This window comes from Microdochium trichocladiopsis (genome assembly GCF_020744255.1).
Source record: "Microdochium trichocladiopsis strain MPI-CAGE-CH-0230 chromosome Unknown B0I36scaffold_4, whole genome shotgun sequence".
NCBI classification, from domain to species: domain Eukaryota; kingdom Fungi; phylum Ascomycota; class Sordariomycetes; order Xylariales; family Microdochiaceae; genus Microdochium; species Microdochium trichocladiopsis.
Genome location: NW_025763547.1, coordinates 2,193,106 through 2,209,848, shown reverse-complemented (window position 1 = coordinate 2,209,848; position 16,743 = coordinate 2,193,106). Strand labels below are relative to the sequence as shown.

At 56.9% G+C, this 16,743-nt stretch overlaps 6 protein-coding genes across 6 annotated transcripts; 2 read left to right on the top strand and 4 right to left on the bottom strand.

The window, feature by feature from the left end:
- Nucleotides 1-966: 966 nt before the first annotated feature.
- Nucleotides 967-4,816, top strand: B0I36DRAFT_240617 (mediator complex, subunit Med5; the record flags this gene model as incomplete). Its single annotated transcript, XM_046149772.1, has 5 exons — nucleotides 967-1,783; nucleotides 1,887-2,146; nucleotides 2,216-2,278; nucleotides 2,344-2,859; nucleotides 2,930-4,816. The coding sequence occupies 5 exons, from the start codon at nucleotides 967-969 to the stop codon at nucleotides 4,814-4,816; spliced, it is 3,543 nt and encodes a 1,180-aa protein (XP_046014078.1).
- A 498-nt stretch (nucleotides 4,817-5,314) lies between these two features.
- On the bottom strand, nucleotides 5,315-6,338 carry B0I36DRAFT_361938 (uncharacterized protein; the record flags this gene model as incomplete). The annotated part of the gene is made up of 3 exons (XM_046158567.1): nucleotides 5,315-5,588; nucleotides 5,666-6,114; nucleotides 6,261-6,338. 3 exons carry the CDS (start codon nucleotides 6,336-6,338, stop codon nucleotides 5,315-5,317), a joined length of 801 nt encoding a protein of 266 aa, XP_046014077.1.
- Nucleotides 6,339-6,669: 331 nt separating this feature from the next.
- On the bottom strand, nucleotides 6,670-8,033 carry B0I36DRAFT_321031 (uncharacterized protein). Its single transcript, XM_046153640.1, has 2 exons — nucleotides 7,190-8,033; nucleotides 6,670-7,108 (listed from the first exon to the last, which is right to left on the bottom strand). The coding sequence occupies exons 1-2, from the start codon at nucleotides 7,921-7,923 to the stop codon at nucleotides 6,826-6,828; spliced, it is 1,017 nt and encodes a 338-aa protein (XP_046014076.1). The 5' UTR covers nucleotides 7,924-8,033; the 3' UTR covers nucleotides 6,670-6,825.
- Nucleotides 8,034-8,475: 442 nt separating this feature from the next.
- On the bottom strand, nucleotides 8,476-11,325 carry B0I36DRAFT_321029 (WD40-repeat-containing domain protein). Its single transcript, XM_046153639.1, has one exon. It carries the CDS (start codon nucleotides 11,059-11,061, stop codon nucleotides 8,818-8,820), a length of 2,244 nt encoding a protein of 747 aa, XP_046014075.1. The 5' UTR covers nucleotides 11,062-11,325; the 3' UTR covers nucleotides 8,476-8,817.
- Nucleotides 11,326-11,555: 230 nt separating this feature from the next.
- On the top strand, nucleotides 11,556-14,539 carry B0I36DRAFT_321027 (AdoMet-dependent rRNA methyltransferase spb-1). Its single transcript, XM_046153638.1, has 2 exons — nucleotides 11,556-13,795; nucleotides 13,858-14,539. Exons 1-2 carry the CDS (start codon nucleotides 11,809-11,811, stop codon nucleotides 14,406-14,408), a joined length of 2,538 nt encoding a protein of 845 aa, XP_046014074.1. The 5' UTR covers nucleotides 11,556-11,808; the 3' UTR covers nucleotides 14,409-14,539.
- Nucleotides 14,540-16,126, bottom strand: B0I36DRAFT_321026 (eukaryotic rRNA processing protein EBP2-domain-containing protein). The gene is made up of 2 exons (XM_046153637.1): nucleotides 15,060-16,126; nucleotides 14,540-14,988 (listed from the first exon to the last, which is right to left on the bottom strand). Exons 1-2 carry the CDS (start codon nucleotides 16,000-16,002, stop codon nucleotides 14,648-14,650), a joined length of 1,284 nt encoding a protein of 427 aa, XP_046014073.1. The 5' UTR covers nucleotides 16,003-16,126; the 3' UTR covers nucleotides 14,540-14,647.
- Nucleotides 16,127-16,743: the final 617 nt, after the last annotated feature.

The following is a 16,743-nucleotide window of genomic DNA, read 5'->3' as shown; positions in this document are numbered from 1 at the left end:
TCGATACCACCAACTGCGAACTGCGGTGAGTTCTCAAGCCCGGGAGGGTTGTTGTGGTACGATCCGGCGGGCCAAGATCGTTCTACAACAAGCTGTATTACTAGCTGTGCCGATACGATTAGCATGGGAAGCGCTTATTCTATTTTTCACCTGGTGAGTGTACATGATGGGGGAATTCGCAGCCTGCCGTAGCCTGTTCAGACTCGGTAGACGCCGTGTTAACACTTTGGACAACATCTCAGCTTGAAGCCGACCAAGATGGCATCATGTGCGATTATGGAGGGGGTCGGCACACCGTGTATAACGGTGCATCTCTCAAATCAGGGAGTTATCGTGTCAATATCCGCGAGGATGTCTCATCTCGTAGAAGGGATTTTCCAGCGGGTCGCAGCAGGCCATATTATTCCATGGCCGAATGGGAGGTGCTGTTCTGGAAGGACTTTGATTTTGAGACGCTACTGTGTCGACAACGAACAGATATACACACAACTGAGCTGACTAGCCGAATTAGACTTTTGGCTGATTGTGGGATTAATGAATGGCATACCATCATGTTCATACCAAAAGACGGGTTGTGGTTGTGCGATGCAAGTTGGCCGTTCCCGTTGGCTTCCCCTCCCTCTTTGGGCGCAGTGGGAACTTATCGATATACTAGCTGTCCCCTGTCTGGGTGCACAGTGGTGGTGGAGTGGTGGGCGACCGTACGCTAGCTTACCAGGAATTGGGAATCAAGCTCCTTGGCAGCATACACTTGAATCTTGACTCTTCCACGATTTTAGATCGCTAAAACAGCTGGGAAGCGCGCGAACGCGATACGAATCCCAGCTAGCCGCGCGACAAGACGTGTCTTCTTCATTTTCAACAACCTCCGCCCAATGCACAGGTAGTCCAACCCCGGCGCAAAGTCCATTGGGACGATCGTTGCGATTCACAATGAGCAGCTCGACTGCGCCGACGGCGGAGGCGATGGCAGGAGCGCAGGACTCGGCACCACGAGGACAGCTTTCCAAAGACAATGACAACTCCCGTCACCGCCAACAAGGTCCTCGCGTTGCGGACCATGGCCAATCGCTCGCGCAGTGGCGCGACTTCATGTCGCGCTGCATATCCTCGCGCCTCGACCCGGAGACGTTCGACTCGTATGTGGTGCTGCTGCAGTCCAAGCACCCTCTGCCGATCCCGGCCATAGCCGACATCTGTCTGCGCCCACAGGCGTCGAACCACGAGAGCCTCGATCCGAGAATACCGCGATACGTGCAGGTGCTCGTGCAGCGCGGGCTCATCAACACGCCCTCGATCCTCACGGCGCTGTACAAGTACTCGAGCTCCCAGGCGCTGGCGGACCAGCAGCAGCAGCAGCAGCAGAACAATGCCGGACAGGATAATCTGGGTGCCTCGAACGGTGCTGGAGGAGGAGGACAGAAGCAACAGCAGCAACAGAAGCTGCTCTGGCGTAGCTCGTACGCCGCCGAGGAGGTCATCTTCTACCGGCTCACCAAGGCTGTCGGGCTCGGGTCTGGGATCAAGAATGCCGGTGATGCAATCCAGGTGTGTGGCATCATGGCGCGGTGGATGACGCTGTTCACGTCGGCGTCGTCGGCATTTGCGCAGCAGGACCTCATGATGGCTGGGACGGGCATGGGCGGGGCAGGTGCTCAGGTGCTCCTGACTGCGCAGTCGCGCGACGAGATGGAGGCCGCGCGCGCCGCTTTTGTCATGCTGTTGCTCAGCGTGTGCGAGAACCCGACTGTGTTGAACGCACTGGCGCAGCCTTATGCGAAGGGTGAGATATCCTCGAGACCTCGGCGAGAGCTGCTGCTCTGACACTAAAGTCGGGGCGGGGAACCGTGAAGAGTAGCTGACCAAGGGAATTTTGATACCTGTAGATGTGCGCAAAGCGCTCTCGGCAAGCTTTGCGACGTTCGTCCCGTCGATTCTGCAGAGTGCCTCGCAGATTGCGGGCCGGCTGGAGCAGTTCCGAACCGAGACTCTGGCCTCGTTTGACCCGGTGGAGAAGGACAAGGACATAGTAAAGTCGGACATGGACGAGTTGCTCGACTCGACGATTGGACTTGAGAGTTTCGTGGTGCCGGACATGCCGGTGATGAACTCTCGCGCGGGCCTATATGTTTACCTTAATGCGGCTGTAAGTTGATGACTTCGCAAATTTCGAAAAGCAAAGCGGCTTATTGGCTAACTTTTGCTCTACCGATAGCTTGTTGGTCGACCACTCTTGGACGACCACACCTTTCTTAGTTACTTGCATAACAGATACCAGGTACGTCAAGATCTCCTAAGGGAATGCTGGCAACGAGAACTGTTGCTGACGCAATGGTTATAAAGGGGGACATTCAAGCGACGGCGATAGATTTGATTTTAGCATCTTTTGACATTCTAGCCAACGCCGTATTTCGGCGCGAGACACACAAGACCGGTTACCTCCTCCGGTCATATCTCATCAACAAGGTCCCTTTGCTCCTCGCCAACCTCGCCACATCGATGTTCCCCCCTCTCACGCCACAGTTCTGCATAGCAGAAGCCATGAATCAAGTGGACACGAACGCGTTCCCCTCCATGTCGGAAATGTTTGACCTGTCCAACGACAACCGGGACTCTGTGACGGAGAACGTCCGCGCTGATTTCTGCTTTGCGTGCTGTTTGCACGGTCTCATCTCAGAAGACAGCATCAACTCGTTGATTGGCGACATGCATTACCAGACGTTACCTGCCGGGGGCCGGTACGTCAAGGAGGCTTTAGTGGCCGAGTGCATGACGGACCCCGAGAGGGTGCAGAAACTGATAGGTGAGATGGAGAACTACGATGGCAACGTCGGCGCTGCGTGCCAGGCCGTGACTGAGGTAGGCTGCCATCCTTTCTCTTGTTATAGCTGGCGTGAATGTAATGCTAATTCTGGCCATAATCATAAAGGTTATCGGTCGTCTTTGCAACGAGAAAGAAACAATGACTCTCAAGAATATTTGCGGACAACTGGCGAAGAAGCCCCTCTCTATGGACGTCATGCTGCTCTTCGACAAGCCTGCAACGTTTCTGCACCCACTCTGCGAGCTCCTAGATAACTGGCACTACGACGAGGACCAGGGCGAGTACCAGCCCGTGTACGAGGAATTTGGATCGATCCTTCTGCTCGTCCTGGCGTTTGCCTACCGATACAACCTCACGGCTGCAGATCTTGGTATTCAGGCACCACAGTCTTTCGTGGCCAATCTGCTCAATAAGGGCCAGTGGCATAGAAGCCTCGACGAGTTGAGTGAGCAGGAGAAAGGGCATCTTGGTGGGTGGATCCAAGGACTCTTCGATAACGAAGCTGGCGGCCTCGGCGACGAGCTCATGTCGAGTTGTCCGCCCCAAGACTTCTACATGCTCGTCCCTAGTCTCTTCCACAACATGGTGCTCGCCTTCAGCGTGGGCTACCTGCAGGAGGAGAGCCTCAAGACTGGCATGGAGTACCTGGTCGATACTTTCCTCCTGCCCTGTCTCGTCATGGCGATCAACTACATGGCCACACAACTCTGGAACGACCGTAAGGACGAGCGCAAGGCCGCAATCCGGATCCTCCAGCTCATCCTCCTCACCAAGCATGGTTCCAACGAGGCCCAGACCATGCTCTCTGCCGTCCTCAACGTGGTCGCCAAGCCACTCGAGAACGCTCTGCGCTTGTATCAGAGGCAAGACCCGCAGAGCCAGGAAGTCGACCCTCTGCTCAATGCGATCAAGGAGAACATCCGGCTGTCCCGCCGCACCGCGGGCGCCGGGCACAACGACCTCGAGTCCTGGGCGAGCACGCCCGGTGGCGGCCTCGCCGCCGCAGTGCGCCACACCATCCAGGCGCTCGTCCAGTGGGCCACGCATCCTGGCCCGAACATCGCACCCACGTCCTACACGCACCGCCAGATGCTCGCGGCGAGCCGCATGCTCGGAGCAAAGAGGCTGTTATACATCATCCTGGACGAGGTAAAACAGCAGACCGAGACAGCCATGGCTACCGCCGCCAACAATGCCAACAGCACGGACGCAAACAACACCGCGGCCACCACGAGCGCGAGCGTGGTCCACGACGTCGCCCTCGCCCTCATCTGCGCGCCCGATGTATCCAACGTGCCCCCGCCAACGATGATGGCCATCCTCGCCGCGCACCCCAGCGAGCCGTCAGGCCAGCAGCAGCAGCAGCAGCAACAACAACAACCGCAATATCCGATCCCGCCACAGACGTCGCTCTCCCTGCGCGCCGTCCTGAAGGCAGAAGCCGAGGACTTCAAGACCATCCAGAAGACCGACGCCCTCCTCGCCGACATCATCGTGCGCCTGTACCGCCGGGTCGAGGCGCAGCTCCACGTGCCCGAGCCCGTCGCCAACGCCATGGCAGCCGCCGAGGCCGAGGCCGCCGCGGTCAACGAGATGCTCGATGCCGCGGCGGCCGCGGAGCTCTCGACCCTGGGCCTGCCGGGTGCAGATGGAGGCGGCGGCGGTGGTGGTGTAGACGGGGATGACGCTACTGCCGCCGCAGCTGATGCATTCGGTGTTGCCGGGGCTGGAAACGCCGGACAGGACCAGGGAGCAGGGGCCGCGGGCGGGCTGGATAATGCTTTCGACGGGCTCGGCGATCTCGGGGACGCCGGTGATCTCGGCGGGCTGGGCGGGCTGGATGGTCTAGATGGCACCGGCGTCGGAGGTGGCGGAGCTGGAGGTGGCGGGATGGACCTTGGCGGAACGGATGATGACATCTTTAGCGGGCTCGAGGGCGTTGGGAGCAGTGCTGATTTGCTACAGGGCTGGGATGGCATGGACTTCTCCTGAGAGACAGCGGGCGTCTTGAAGCCAAGTCATCCTTTGTCACTTTTCGCATGATGTTAAGAAAAGCAGAATCCAAGACAAGCCGAATCGTTTGTTTTTTAAAGATTTCCCGCCATGTGCACACTGCCACTCAAAGATCCGTAATGGCGTATTGTCGAGTTCGAGCTCGAGGGTATAGATGCCGAGGGCCGTCATACCATAGCTGGTGCTTTGCTCCAAGCAGAAACTTTTGTTTTATACAACTATATAGATACCGGATCACTTCTTGATCGTGTGATCATCGTACACTATACCAAACGCCAGTTTTGTGAAGCCCCCTCAAGAGCCTCTCAATCCGACCGGAAGTGTTCGTACGTGTCTCATGCCAGCCCTGATGAACAGTCACGGCCACTTTTCACAAGTGCGCCGTTCTTGAAACCCGTCAGCTCAACGGCAAGTGCGCTTATGCGGCTTGCCGATGCTGCTTTACAGGCGTCCGAGCTTCGCACCAGATCTCGACATCTAGTCGGCCCGCTTCTTGGCGCTGGCACTGGCGCTGCTCTTGACGCGTCTGGCGACGGGGCGGTTGAGGTGGTCCTTGGGGATCCAGGTCTCGTCAAAACCACCACCAGTACCGGCGTCACCAACCAGGGGCTCGCGCTCGATCGCCTTCTCCTTCTTGACGGGGGCGGCACGGGGCTTCTTGGCCTTGGGGAAGAATGCCTCGATGTAGGTCTTGTAAACGAAGTAGGAAACGCCACCGAAGGCAGCCGTCAGGAAGAGGTAGAGGAAGATGCTGTTTGCGCACGAAACCATTAGCAACGCGCCACCTTGAGAATCATTTTTCAGAGCGAGCACATCCCGGACACTTACATTTGAGGGTCAAAGATGCTGGCAGGAGCATCAACAATGTCGACAATGCCGTTGTAGGCCTCGACCTGGAAGATGCGGTTCTCCTGGTTGGTGACGACACCGACGATCTGGAGGCGAGTCTCCTGAGGGTGCATGTCGAGGACGAAGGAGAACGGCAGGGACTGCTTCTCGCCGGGAGCAATGGTCGCATCGTAACGGACGGTGCTCAGGTTGCGGATGATGGCATCGCTGGGCTGGGACTCGGGGGAGAGCTCCTTGGTGTGGAAGAGCTGGCCTCCCATGAACGCAACAGTGATGGGCGCCTTCTCATTGTTGGTGATGTCGACGACAGCCTTGGTGGGACGACCGTTGACAAGCTTGACACCGAAGATGTCTGTGTCGGGGAAGGTGGTAATGATGTCGGCCTTGAGTTCGACGTCGGGAGGGCTGGCGGCATTATCATCGAGAGGCTATACAGATGAGCAAGCCAAGGTCAGCCACATTGCTCAGTTGGGTAGAGACCCGTCTCTCTGGGCGTGGCCGAAACAGGCGCAGCAAGAGCTTCGCGTGCCGGCCGCAAAGAGGTGCTGAAAGGGGTTGAGGACGAGGGACTTACAGAGGTGTCGGCCTGGGCGAAGACGGAGGCGACGCGCAGAGCCAGCGCGGCCAGGACAGAGTACTTGAAGGCAACCATGGTGAGAGTCGGGAGAGAGGCGAGCCCAATTGAGTCGGGCAGATGACGAGAAGGGGCGGGACGGGGGAGGGAAGAAAGAAGCAGAGAGAGGTGAGGGATGGAGGGCGGGAGGCAATGGAAGAGCCGGAGGAGCTGGAGCTCGCGCGGGCGGCGAAATGCAGGCAGGTGGTGGTGGTGGTGCAATGTGGTCTCAATTGAGTGCGGACCCTGCTGCTGCTGCTGCAATACATACAGTATGTATGCTGTGCGTGTGGCGTGCCTGCCCCGGCAAGCAGGGCCACACCCGGCCAGCTCATTTGGAGCTTGCAAGCCCATCCCCGCCTTCCCCAAAATACGTACTTGGTGTACCCACTTCCAGGACCAACTCATGGTCGCGTAAATCACTTGTCACTGCGCAGTCAATCTTCGGTCATCGTAAAGGTCAACCTTGAATCTTTCGTCTCTTTTCTCGTCTCAGCTATACAGAAGACTTCCTTGGTCAGGCATCTCACGCAACAGCCACTGGTTGCGCCGTCCCCACGGCCATGCTTGCCTTCTTGGCCTCGAGGGCTGCGTAGTTGCGCTTCATGGCCGCCTCGTTGAATTGCTGTCCTGTCACCATTGGGTATTTCTTGAGCGGGCCCTGAATCTCACAGTCTGTGTTGGGCTGGTTGAAGTACGCCATGCTGTACCGAGGACCAAAATAGTCGGTCGCTGGATCCGCCGGGGTCTTGACTCTGTGGAAGGTCGACTTGAATCTATCGTCGCTCCATGACATGAGGAGGTCGCCACTAGTAAACATCAGAGGCTCCGGTCAGCATATCGATCTCCTTCTCAAAACCCCGCGGGCAGGCGGGTTCGAGTCAACTCACATATTGCAGACAATTTCGCCAGCAACAGGCTCGACCTTTGTCCAGGTGTCACCCAGGCCAAATTCTGTGAAAGCCTCCCGGCCGGGACAGATCTCGAGACCACTTTGACCTGGCCGCTGGAACAACAAGGTCAAGAAGTCCCAATCGGCATGCGCACCCGCACGGTAGTATCCCTCGGGCACAGGCACCATAGGGTCCATGGCGAAGTAGTGCAGCATCCTCAGGACCGTCTGCACATTCGACCTCTCTACGTTGTGAGCGCGGATGAAGTATTCGTCGTCAAAGCCGAGACCCCTTGCAAAGCACGTCATGAGCTTCGCAGAGACGCCCTGGCACTTGTGCATGAACTCGAGGCTCTGCTTTTTGAAGCCGGGTATCGTCTCCTCGGACAGCCACTTGCCATCCATGTTACTGCCGTACTGCATCTGGTAGCTCTCCTTCTGGTCGGCTTTACCCGTGCTCGGCCGAATCTGCGCAGCCTTCTCCCAGCCAGTGTTCTTGTGGGTAAATGGTACTGTACTCTTGATGTCGTCTGGCAGGCTGAAGAACTGCTCGGCGGCAGCGAATTGTTGCTCGACCTCGTCCACAGAGATGCCATGGTTGGTCACGGCAAAGAAGCCGTCGCTCTCGGCAGCCGCGACAAGCTCGGCTGTGATCTCGTCGATGCGGCTCTCGAAATCGTGCAACGAGATTTTCGGGATCGACCGGTCCGAATACTTTGTGGAGTCGGCCATTGTGCGTCGATGTGAATTTTCAGCTCAATGATTCTTGTCGAAGAGGTTCTAGTGGCTAAAGACGTCCGGCAATCAATGGTATTATGGTAGCAACTAGAGGGGGCACAGCAAAAAGCGATATGCTGGACTGCAACACGACAGCGGGGTGGTCATCGTGGCTTTATATCTTTTGTGCATGCCACCACCGATTACATCCCGCACAGCCAATGATCTGACAGAGATTTTGGAGCGAATCTCCAACTCTCCTCGGGCGAGGCTTGCTTCAACTTTGCAAGAATCTGGGGAAATGCCACCTCACTGACCACCAATGAGATACGGACGGGGACCCCTATCAGCGGCCGACGCCGATGTGGGGTCTCCCACGCACAATGGGCCCGATTGGCCGATACCTGTCTCCGCCGGATGCCACACAAGTCGCGGTGTTCCTTATCATCCGGCCAGGCCACACGGGCCTGCGGGCCCTATGCGGAGTCGCCCGGCAGGCCCTCTGAGATATCCGCGGCTCGTTCAGAGTTGACTTATCATTGGAAGCTTACACCAGCACATGGGCTCCTATCAAAGTCGGCCTGCTTGGAGTCCTGTGATCACCATGACTAATGTGCACTTTGACTGGCAAGCAAATGTGGCTAAAGTTGGGTCACCAAATAATGGATCAAGTGAAGAGATCGAATTTCTCAACCAAAGGACCAGTGTCAGATAGCCCTGTTTGATGTATCTGTTTGACTACGATTTCTGGAGATAGTATATGTACTCGTGCTGGGGTATCGTGTAGGTGAGCACTGTAAACTCTACAGAATCAAAAGGCCATAACCTCCTTCAGGCACATCGCTTGCTCAAAACAAATTCGTTTTCCTGCCAGACATCCTTGCTTGGCAGTAGGATCTTTGCACACTCCTACTCGTCGTCACCCATATCACTGTCATCGTCTGGCACGTCCCAGTCCTCACCAACGTCCGCCCAGCCACAGCCCCACCGGCGACCCTCGGTCTCGCCTCCGGTTCGCAGGTCGGCTGCCTGTGCCGGATCCTCGCTCCAGCAACGCACCAGGTAATCGTCGCCCACGGTGACGAGCTTTCCCTGGTTCGTCCATGCGAGGGCACCGACCTCGCGATCGTGACCACGGACCAGCGGCGTGCCTACGCGCACGATGGGGATGTCATCCTGCACCCTTGAAGCTAGATTCGTCGAGAGGCTGGAGCGGAACAGTGGTCTGCGTGTGTTCCCGAGCGGGCCGTCCTTGTTCGACGTGGCAATGGTGGAATTTCCCAGGTTCAGTGAACCCATCGAGCCGGCGAGATCGTCTCGGAAGTACCGCTCGTCTGTCGGGAAGAGGACCGCGCAGCTGTCGTTACTACCGACGGCGAGAAGTTCGCTGCGGCCCTCGCGGGCTGGACGTACCGCACATTTGACGTAGAAGCTTGTCGCATGGAACGAAGGGTGTCTGAAGCCGTATAGAGGCCCCAGGCCCTGCTGTGACACAATGCCATGTCTGCGTCGCGGAGCCTCTCCATTGCGAGTCTCCATCTCTGGGGCATGCCCGAGGATCAAGTGGGCCGTTGAGTAGGCATAGACAGTATTGTCCTTGCACATGGCATATAGCCTTGAAGCATCAGAGCCCAGCGAGAGGGATGAAATACCGAAAGGCCGCCAGCGTGAGTGAGATGAGGGCGGCGCAGTTGTGGATAGTGGTGTTGCGGTCTTGCTGCGAGACGTGTGGATCGAGCGGACGTCCCAGACCTTGATCGAGGCATCAGCCTCGCATGCTGTAACCAGCAGGTGCTCCTTGCCAGGCGGCAGGAATTGCATGGCTGTGACAGAGACGTCGCCAATGCGGCCGGGCAGCTCGCCTCGGGAAGGCGTGTCGCCTGGTCCTATGGATGCTGCTTGTTTCGCCTGATTGAGCGTGCGTGCGTGAGCATGGTAGATGCTGTTGACAGCACATCCTTGCTTGGGCGCTGGTCGTCTGAAGCTCAGACCGTTTTCTCGTTCTATTATTGGAATTTCTTGTACTGGCCCTCCCGTGCATCGGAGATCCCAGATTTGGACGCTGCCGTCTCGTGACGAGGTGGCCAGCACACTGCTGTTGGCCTTGCCAGGCTGGAAGCGGACCTGCTTGAGTGATGCTGTGTGCTGTTGCAGGTTGGCAATAGGCGTCTGCGTCATCATGTCGATGACTCGTCCAGTCTGGTCGCCTGACGCGGTCGCCAGCAGGTAGTCGTCGTCAGAAAATGCCAGGTCGATGATAGCATTGCTGTGAGCCTGGAATGTGAGATGAAGTTTGCTGAATGGCTGAGAGGCATCGCCCGATGACTCGAGGAGGCAAATTCTGCCCTCTTCATCGCCGACCGCCGTCAAGCTGTTCGAGTGGCACGCAGCAACACAGAACGGTATGCATCGTCCAGGTCCGTCTTGACTTGTGCAACTATGAACATCATCCGGTCTGCTGTAGAATGGGGCGGTGTCTGTCCGCCAGTCTGCAGTGGGAAATGACATGTATGCACGTCCTGCCCTTGGCATACCGCCTAGCTCTCTCTGCACGAGTTTCCCAGCAAACCCGCGCGTTGTCAAGGGTGCCAGGCGTCGGATGGGCCGGCGAGGCAGCCCAGGTAAATCATCTTCGCTATCTTCCTGCTCCGAGTCATCCAATGTTTCCTGGCTGGAAGAAGGCAAGGATGCGATTGGGCTCAATAGTCCGGGCTGCAGGTGTTGTGGAGGAGCCTTCAGGGTGAGTCTATCCCTCGAGCATGCTGCACTTGGTCCACAGGGTGATGATTCGGGTGTGTGGTCACGCTTTCGACGTTTGGCTGATCGAGTGTTATAGCTTCCGAGACTTCCTTCCTGTAATGCAGCAGCTTCGTCGTCTTCTGTCGGCTTTATCGGACTAGAAGGGGCTGGCGTCTGATATCTGTGGTTGATCTCCGGAGCTCCTAGTTCGCGTAGAGCTCTTCGTGCAGGACTGGTCTGGGATGGGACACGCGAGCGAGGAGTGAAGAACCGCCTAAACTTCCTGGGGGTGATGGATGGGTTTCTCCGCTCCTTGCGGGAGTCTGGTCGAGGCGGAGACGAAGGAATCGTCGAGCTCGTCACAGAAGGTGGCGAGCTGACCACGAAGTCAACAACGGGCCGGCGGGGGCTCATCGTGCTCGGTATGGTTTGATGAAGAGACTTCTATGTGGCCTGATTTTGCTGAGACCTCGTGTTAAGGTTTCCGTGCGTCGAGAAGGTCGAGAGAAGAACGATCAGCTGGGTGCAGGTGTGGGAGCAAACGTCATCATGAGGAATATCAATGCTGGAGGCGTGCTGTGCTGTATGAGTCCAAGACAAGCTGCAAAGTGTTTTGGTCTAGTCGGTCATTCTCGTAATGAAGTTCTTTGGCCCCCTGTTGCGATGGTTGTTCGGGTGATGGCCAGGGAAGATGGAGATTCAGAGGTCTGGAGGGCAGTGCTCAGGTGGCGGGCCCGGACGGTTACCAGGTCAGGTCTCATTAAGTGGACTGGAGCTGTCATGGGTCTCGTGTGGTCGCCAAAGTGGTGGAGGTGCCGCGTCTAGCACGCGGTTGAACGCGCTCCCTCTGCAGGCACTTACACACGATCCTGGCCCACAGTGTGTCTACAACATACAGACAGTGACCAATCACTGTGACTTAAATGCCTACCCAGGTGGCCCACCTGGGCACTCACTCACTAAACACCACCCGGCGCTCGGCGCCCCACTGGCTTCCCGGACCCTGGCAGCCGCTCAGTATCGATTACAGAAAAAATTCGGGCGCCCAGTAGCGCAGCGGCGCAAAACAATCGCCCAGCACCCCTCCGCCTGGTGTATCGCACGTTTGCCCGACAACTTCCAGCACGGCCCCGGCACAGTACCTGCCGACGACGTAGCAGCATGGCGATCCAGAAGAAGCACGGAAAGGGGCGTTTGGATAAGTGGTACAAGCTTGCCAAGGAGAAGGGATACCGTGCCCGTGCCGCCTTCAAGCTCATCCAGCTCAACAAGAAGTATGGCTTCCTCGAGAAGAGCAAGGTCCTGCTCGATCTCTGCGCCGCGCCCGGCTCGTGGTGCCAGGTCGCCGCAGAGACGATGCCGCAGAACTCTCTGATTGTCGGAGTCGATCTCGCCCCCATCAAGCCAATTCCTCGGGTCATCACCTTCCAGAGCGACATCACGACCGAGAAGTGCCGTGCCACCATCCGCTCCCACCTCAAGACATGGAAAGCCGACACCGTCCTCCACGATGGCGCTCCCAACGTCGGTACCTCGTGGGTACAGGACTCGTTCAACCAGGCCGAGCTCGCCCTCCAGTCCATGAAACTCGCGACCGAATTCCTGATCGAGGGCGGAACTTTTGTTACCAAGGTTTTCCGCTCCAAGGAGTACAACAAGCTTCTCTGGGTGTTCAACCAGCTCTTCGCAAAGGTCGAGGCTACGAAGCCACCATCGTCCCGAAATGTGTCTGCCGAAATCTTCGTCGTGTGCCGTGGTTTCAAGGCGCCAAAGCACCTCGATCCCAGATTCCTCGACCCCAGGGCTGTCTTTGCCGAACTTGCAGATGCTGCACCCAACAACGAGGCCAAGGTCTTCAACCCCGAGGTCAAGAAGAGAAAGAGAGATGGTTACGAGGAGGGAGACTACACACAGTTCAAGGAGCTGCCAGCCAGCGACTTCATCGAAACGATAGACCCCATTGCCATCCTGGGTAGCTACAACAAGTTGTCTTTCGAACAGCCCAAGAACGGAAATGTGGCTCTTGCCGCCCTGGACAAGATGCCTGAGACTACCGAGGACATCAGGTTAGCCTGTAAAGATCTCAAGGTTCTTGGCCGGAAAGAGTTCAAGATGCTGCTCAAGTGGCGCCTGAAGGCTCGCGAGGCTTTCGGCCTCCCAACAAAGAAGACTACAGCGGCTGCGAAGTCGGCTACCGATGAGGGCGAGCAAGCAGAAGTCGAATCAATGGATGAGGAGCTCAAGATTCAAGAAGAGCTGCAGGCCATGAAAGACAAGGAGAGTGCGAAGAAGAGACGCGAGAGGAGAAGGGAGAACGAGAAGAAACAGAAGGAAATTGTCCGCATGCAGCTGCATATGACGGCGCCCATGGACATTGGTCTGGAACAGGTCGGGCCTCAGGGCCAGGACTCCATGTTCAACCTCAAGCAAGTCGATAAGCACGGAGCTACGAATAAGATTGCCAAGGGCAAGATGGCTTTGCTCAAGCAAAACGACCAAAAAGATCAGGACAGTGGCATCGGTTCCTCGTTGGACGCCGAAGACGAGTCGGATGACGAGGAGGACCGTCTTGAGCGCGAGCTCGACAACATGTTCGACCAGTACAGGGAGAGGAAAGCCGAGGCCGACACAAAATACCGGGCCAAGAAGGCCCGCCAAGAGCACAAAGACGATGAATGGGAGGGTGTATCCGGCGACGAGCAACAGTCGAGTGATGACGACGAGGAGCTCGAGCAGGATAGCAGCGACGACTCAGATGATGACGAGGACGACGAGTCTTCTGGGAGGCCGCTGGTCACAGACCTTGACGGCACAGCAAATGGCCCAGACGGGTTGTCGAAGCGCGCCAAGAATTTCTTCAACCAGGACATCTTCAAAGGTATGGAAGGTATCCTTGACGAGGCCGAAGAAGAGCCGGAGGATGACGACGATGACGATGAGATCATGGAAGATCTGGACCGCCTTGCGCCGAAGAAGGCACCCAAGCCGACAGTCAGCGAGAAGAAGTCGAAGTCCACAAAGTCCAAGAAGGAAGCGAGTGATGCGCCTGAGCTGGATTCAGATGACGAGGAGGGCGGTTTCGAAACCGTCAAGGAAGACGTGGACGATTGGGAGGATGAGGGAAAGAGAAAGGAGGACGGCACACTCGGTAAGAAGCAAACTTTTCACGGTGCCCGCACAACTGAGAATTACACCGCTCACACTTTCAAGACATCGATATCATCACGGCAGAAGCCATGACGCTAGCGCACCAGCTTGCCACTGGTCAGAAGTCGAACTATGACCTGATGGACGACGGCTTCAACAAGCACGCCTTCCGCGACCGCGACGGGCTGCCTGAGTGGTTCGTTGACGACGAGGGCAAGCACGATAAGCCACACAAGCCCATCACGAAGGCTGCAGCGGACGCAATCAAAGAGAAGCTGCGCGCCTACAATGCCCGGCCGATCAAGAAGGTGCGCGAGGCCAAGGCACGCAAGAAGTTCAAGGCCGCGCAACGTCTCGAGAAGCTCAAGAAGAAGTCAGACATGCTGGCCAACGAAGAAGGCATGACGGAGAAGGAGAAGGCCGACAGCATCACGAAGCTCCTGGCCAAGGCGGCCAAGAAGAAGCCCAGAGTACAACCCAAGCTGGTTGTCGCCCGCGGCCTCAACAGGGGTATCAAGGGCCGGCCTAAGGGTGTTAAGGGTCGCTACAAGATTGTGGATCCTCGCATGAAGAAGGAGTTGCGGGCGATGAAGAGAGTCAACAAAAAGAAGTGATATACTCGGCATTGTTAGCATTTAGACAGCGGGACAAATCTGGACTCATGTTTTGTACACTCTTGTGAATTCCAAGTCTGTGGTTGCAACCAGCCTGAAGTGGCATTCGGTTTGGAGGCAAGCACATTCACAGGAACTGATTGCGAAACGCATGCGAGTGATGATACAGTGCAACATTAAGCGCCGATGCCTGGTATTTTTGTCTACAGAAACCATAGTGTATGTACAATCAAAGCTCACTACCTCTTTCCAGCGACCGCCTTTCTGCGGTTCTTGCCGAGGCGGGCGGTCTTGGGGATCTTGCCCTTCGCGCCGGTCTTCATACGCTTGGCGCTGAAGCCGCTCATGTCGCCGGAGCTGATGGCATCGCCGCTCTTGGAGTGCTTCTTCTTGCCGCCGAAGCCATACTTCTCATTCTTCTTCTGCCGCTTGGCGTTGGGCACATGCTGCGTCTTCGCGTCGCCGTCCTTGCCGCGCGAAAATGCCCGCTGCGACTTGTGCTTGTTGAGCTCGGCGTCGACACCGACGTCAAAGAGGTCGGCCTCGGTGGCGCCGACATCACCGCTATTCTCAGTCCGTTCTGTGGAGAGACATTTCTCGTTAGTGAGACGCGCCTTCAACTGCATTCGTCCTGAAAAGTGCTATACTTACTCCGCTTGAGGGATTGGATCTTCTCGAGAGTCTCCTTCTTCGCCTTGTTGCGCTCTTGCAGTTTCGCCTGCTGCACCTGCTTGCCAAACTTCTTGAGCTCGCGCTGCTTGCGGGCCTCGGCGGAGGCCTTCTTGGCAGATGCCTCCTCGACCATTTTGGCCTTGACCTTCCCCATGTGATCATCGTCTTTGACCATCTCGGCAAAGTAGTCGGTCGGGCGGGCAAAGGGGACACCCTCGGCCTTGAGCAGAGCACGGCCGCGCTTGGCGGCCTCCAAGCTCTGCGCGTAGAAGGCCAATTCTCTCTTGAGGTCATCTTGTATGTCTTCAATCATGCTGGCTGTCGGCTCGCTGCTGACGACGGTCTGGTGGGTGGCGAAGGCAACGGACTTGTCTGTGGGTATCGATATGCGGTGGAGGGCGGCGAGGAGGGCTGATGTGTTGTTAATGGTGAGGCGCTGGTGCGGCACGAGATCCTCCTTCTCTTCCTCGTCGAGGTCCTCGAGATCGGACATGGGGATATCATCCTCTTCGGGGTCTTCTTCCTCATCGTCCTCGTCCTCGCCGGCAGCCTTGGGTTCGGGCTTGGCGTTCTTTGCCTTGAGAATGGTCTTGGGCTTTCTCGCAATCTTCTCCTCCATCTCGACCTCGGACTCGTCGCTGTCGCTCTCGTCGAGGGCGGCCAGGTCGTATTGAACTTCCTCGTCGTCCTCGTCGTCATCATCGTCATCGTCGTCGTCTTCCACGAGAGCGCCACCCTCCTCGACGTCCTCCTCGTCATCTTCCCACTCCTCATCGTCCTGGTCTTCGCCTGCGGGTTGCGACTTGCCCTTCACCTGCTTCTTCTTCTCGGCCTCCTTGCGCTGCTTCTTGTCGTGGAACTTTTTGAAATCCACACCCCTCTCGGCCGCAAGGGCCATCTTGAGTCTGCTTTTCGTGACCATTTTTGCGCGGACTTGTTGTTCTTGCTGCAAAGAAAATGGCGTTGATGGGTCTAGCAAGTCTTCTGTTCTGCAGAGAGCGCGCGCGGCGACTGTTCAGCGTACCAACCCAACTTTTTTCAGGGTGGGTCGCTCTGATAAGGCCGATAAGATTTTCTGCCTGGCAGAGTCTATGGAGTACGTACCTTTTCAGGCAGGGACTGAGTGGAGCCTCGGGAGCTCGCAGCGGGTGGTGCACCCTACAGGTGGGTCTCCCTATCATGAGCATTACGGGTGTTCTAACATGACGAGCAGTTGAGCATGCATGCCTGCCTCGACATGCTAGGTACGAGTCGGAAACCTGACCAAAAGTGCTATGCGTTTCTGTGCACGATGCATTGATCCACTACATATTCAAGATCAACAGCCCTTGTTCTCTCTCCACATTAGACTTGTGTGAGACTGCTGGGCTGCCACTACGCACACTGCCCACGCTTCGAGGTAAGTACCTTGAGGTAGGCTGGGAGCCTCTGGATGATCCATGTCATTATTTTCTTATTCTTGTCGGCCACTGGGGAACCATATACTGAAGCACATTACAGGGCAGCACAAAACACGCTCGACACATGTGACCTTTTCGTCTACCCTCCGGGCGCCTTACAGGCTTGCAGGAAGGGGACAGCCAGCCAAGCTATTGAGACCTGCATTGCTCTAGCTAGCCCACAACATGTCCGGCTCGCGCACGGCCACAAGAGATCTAGTCCG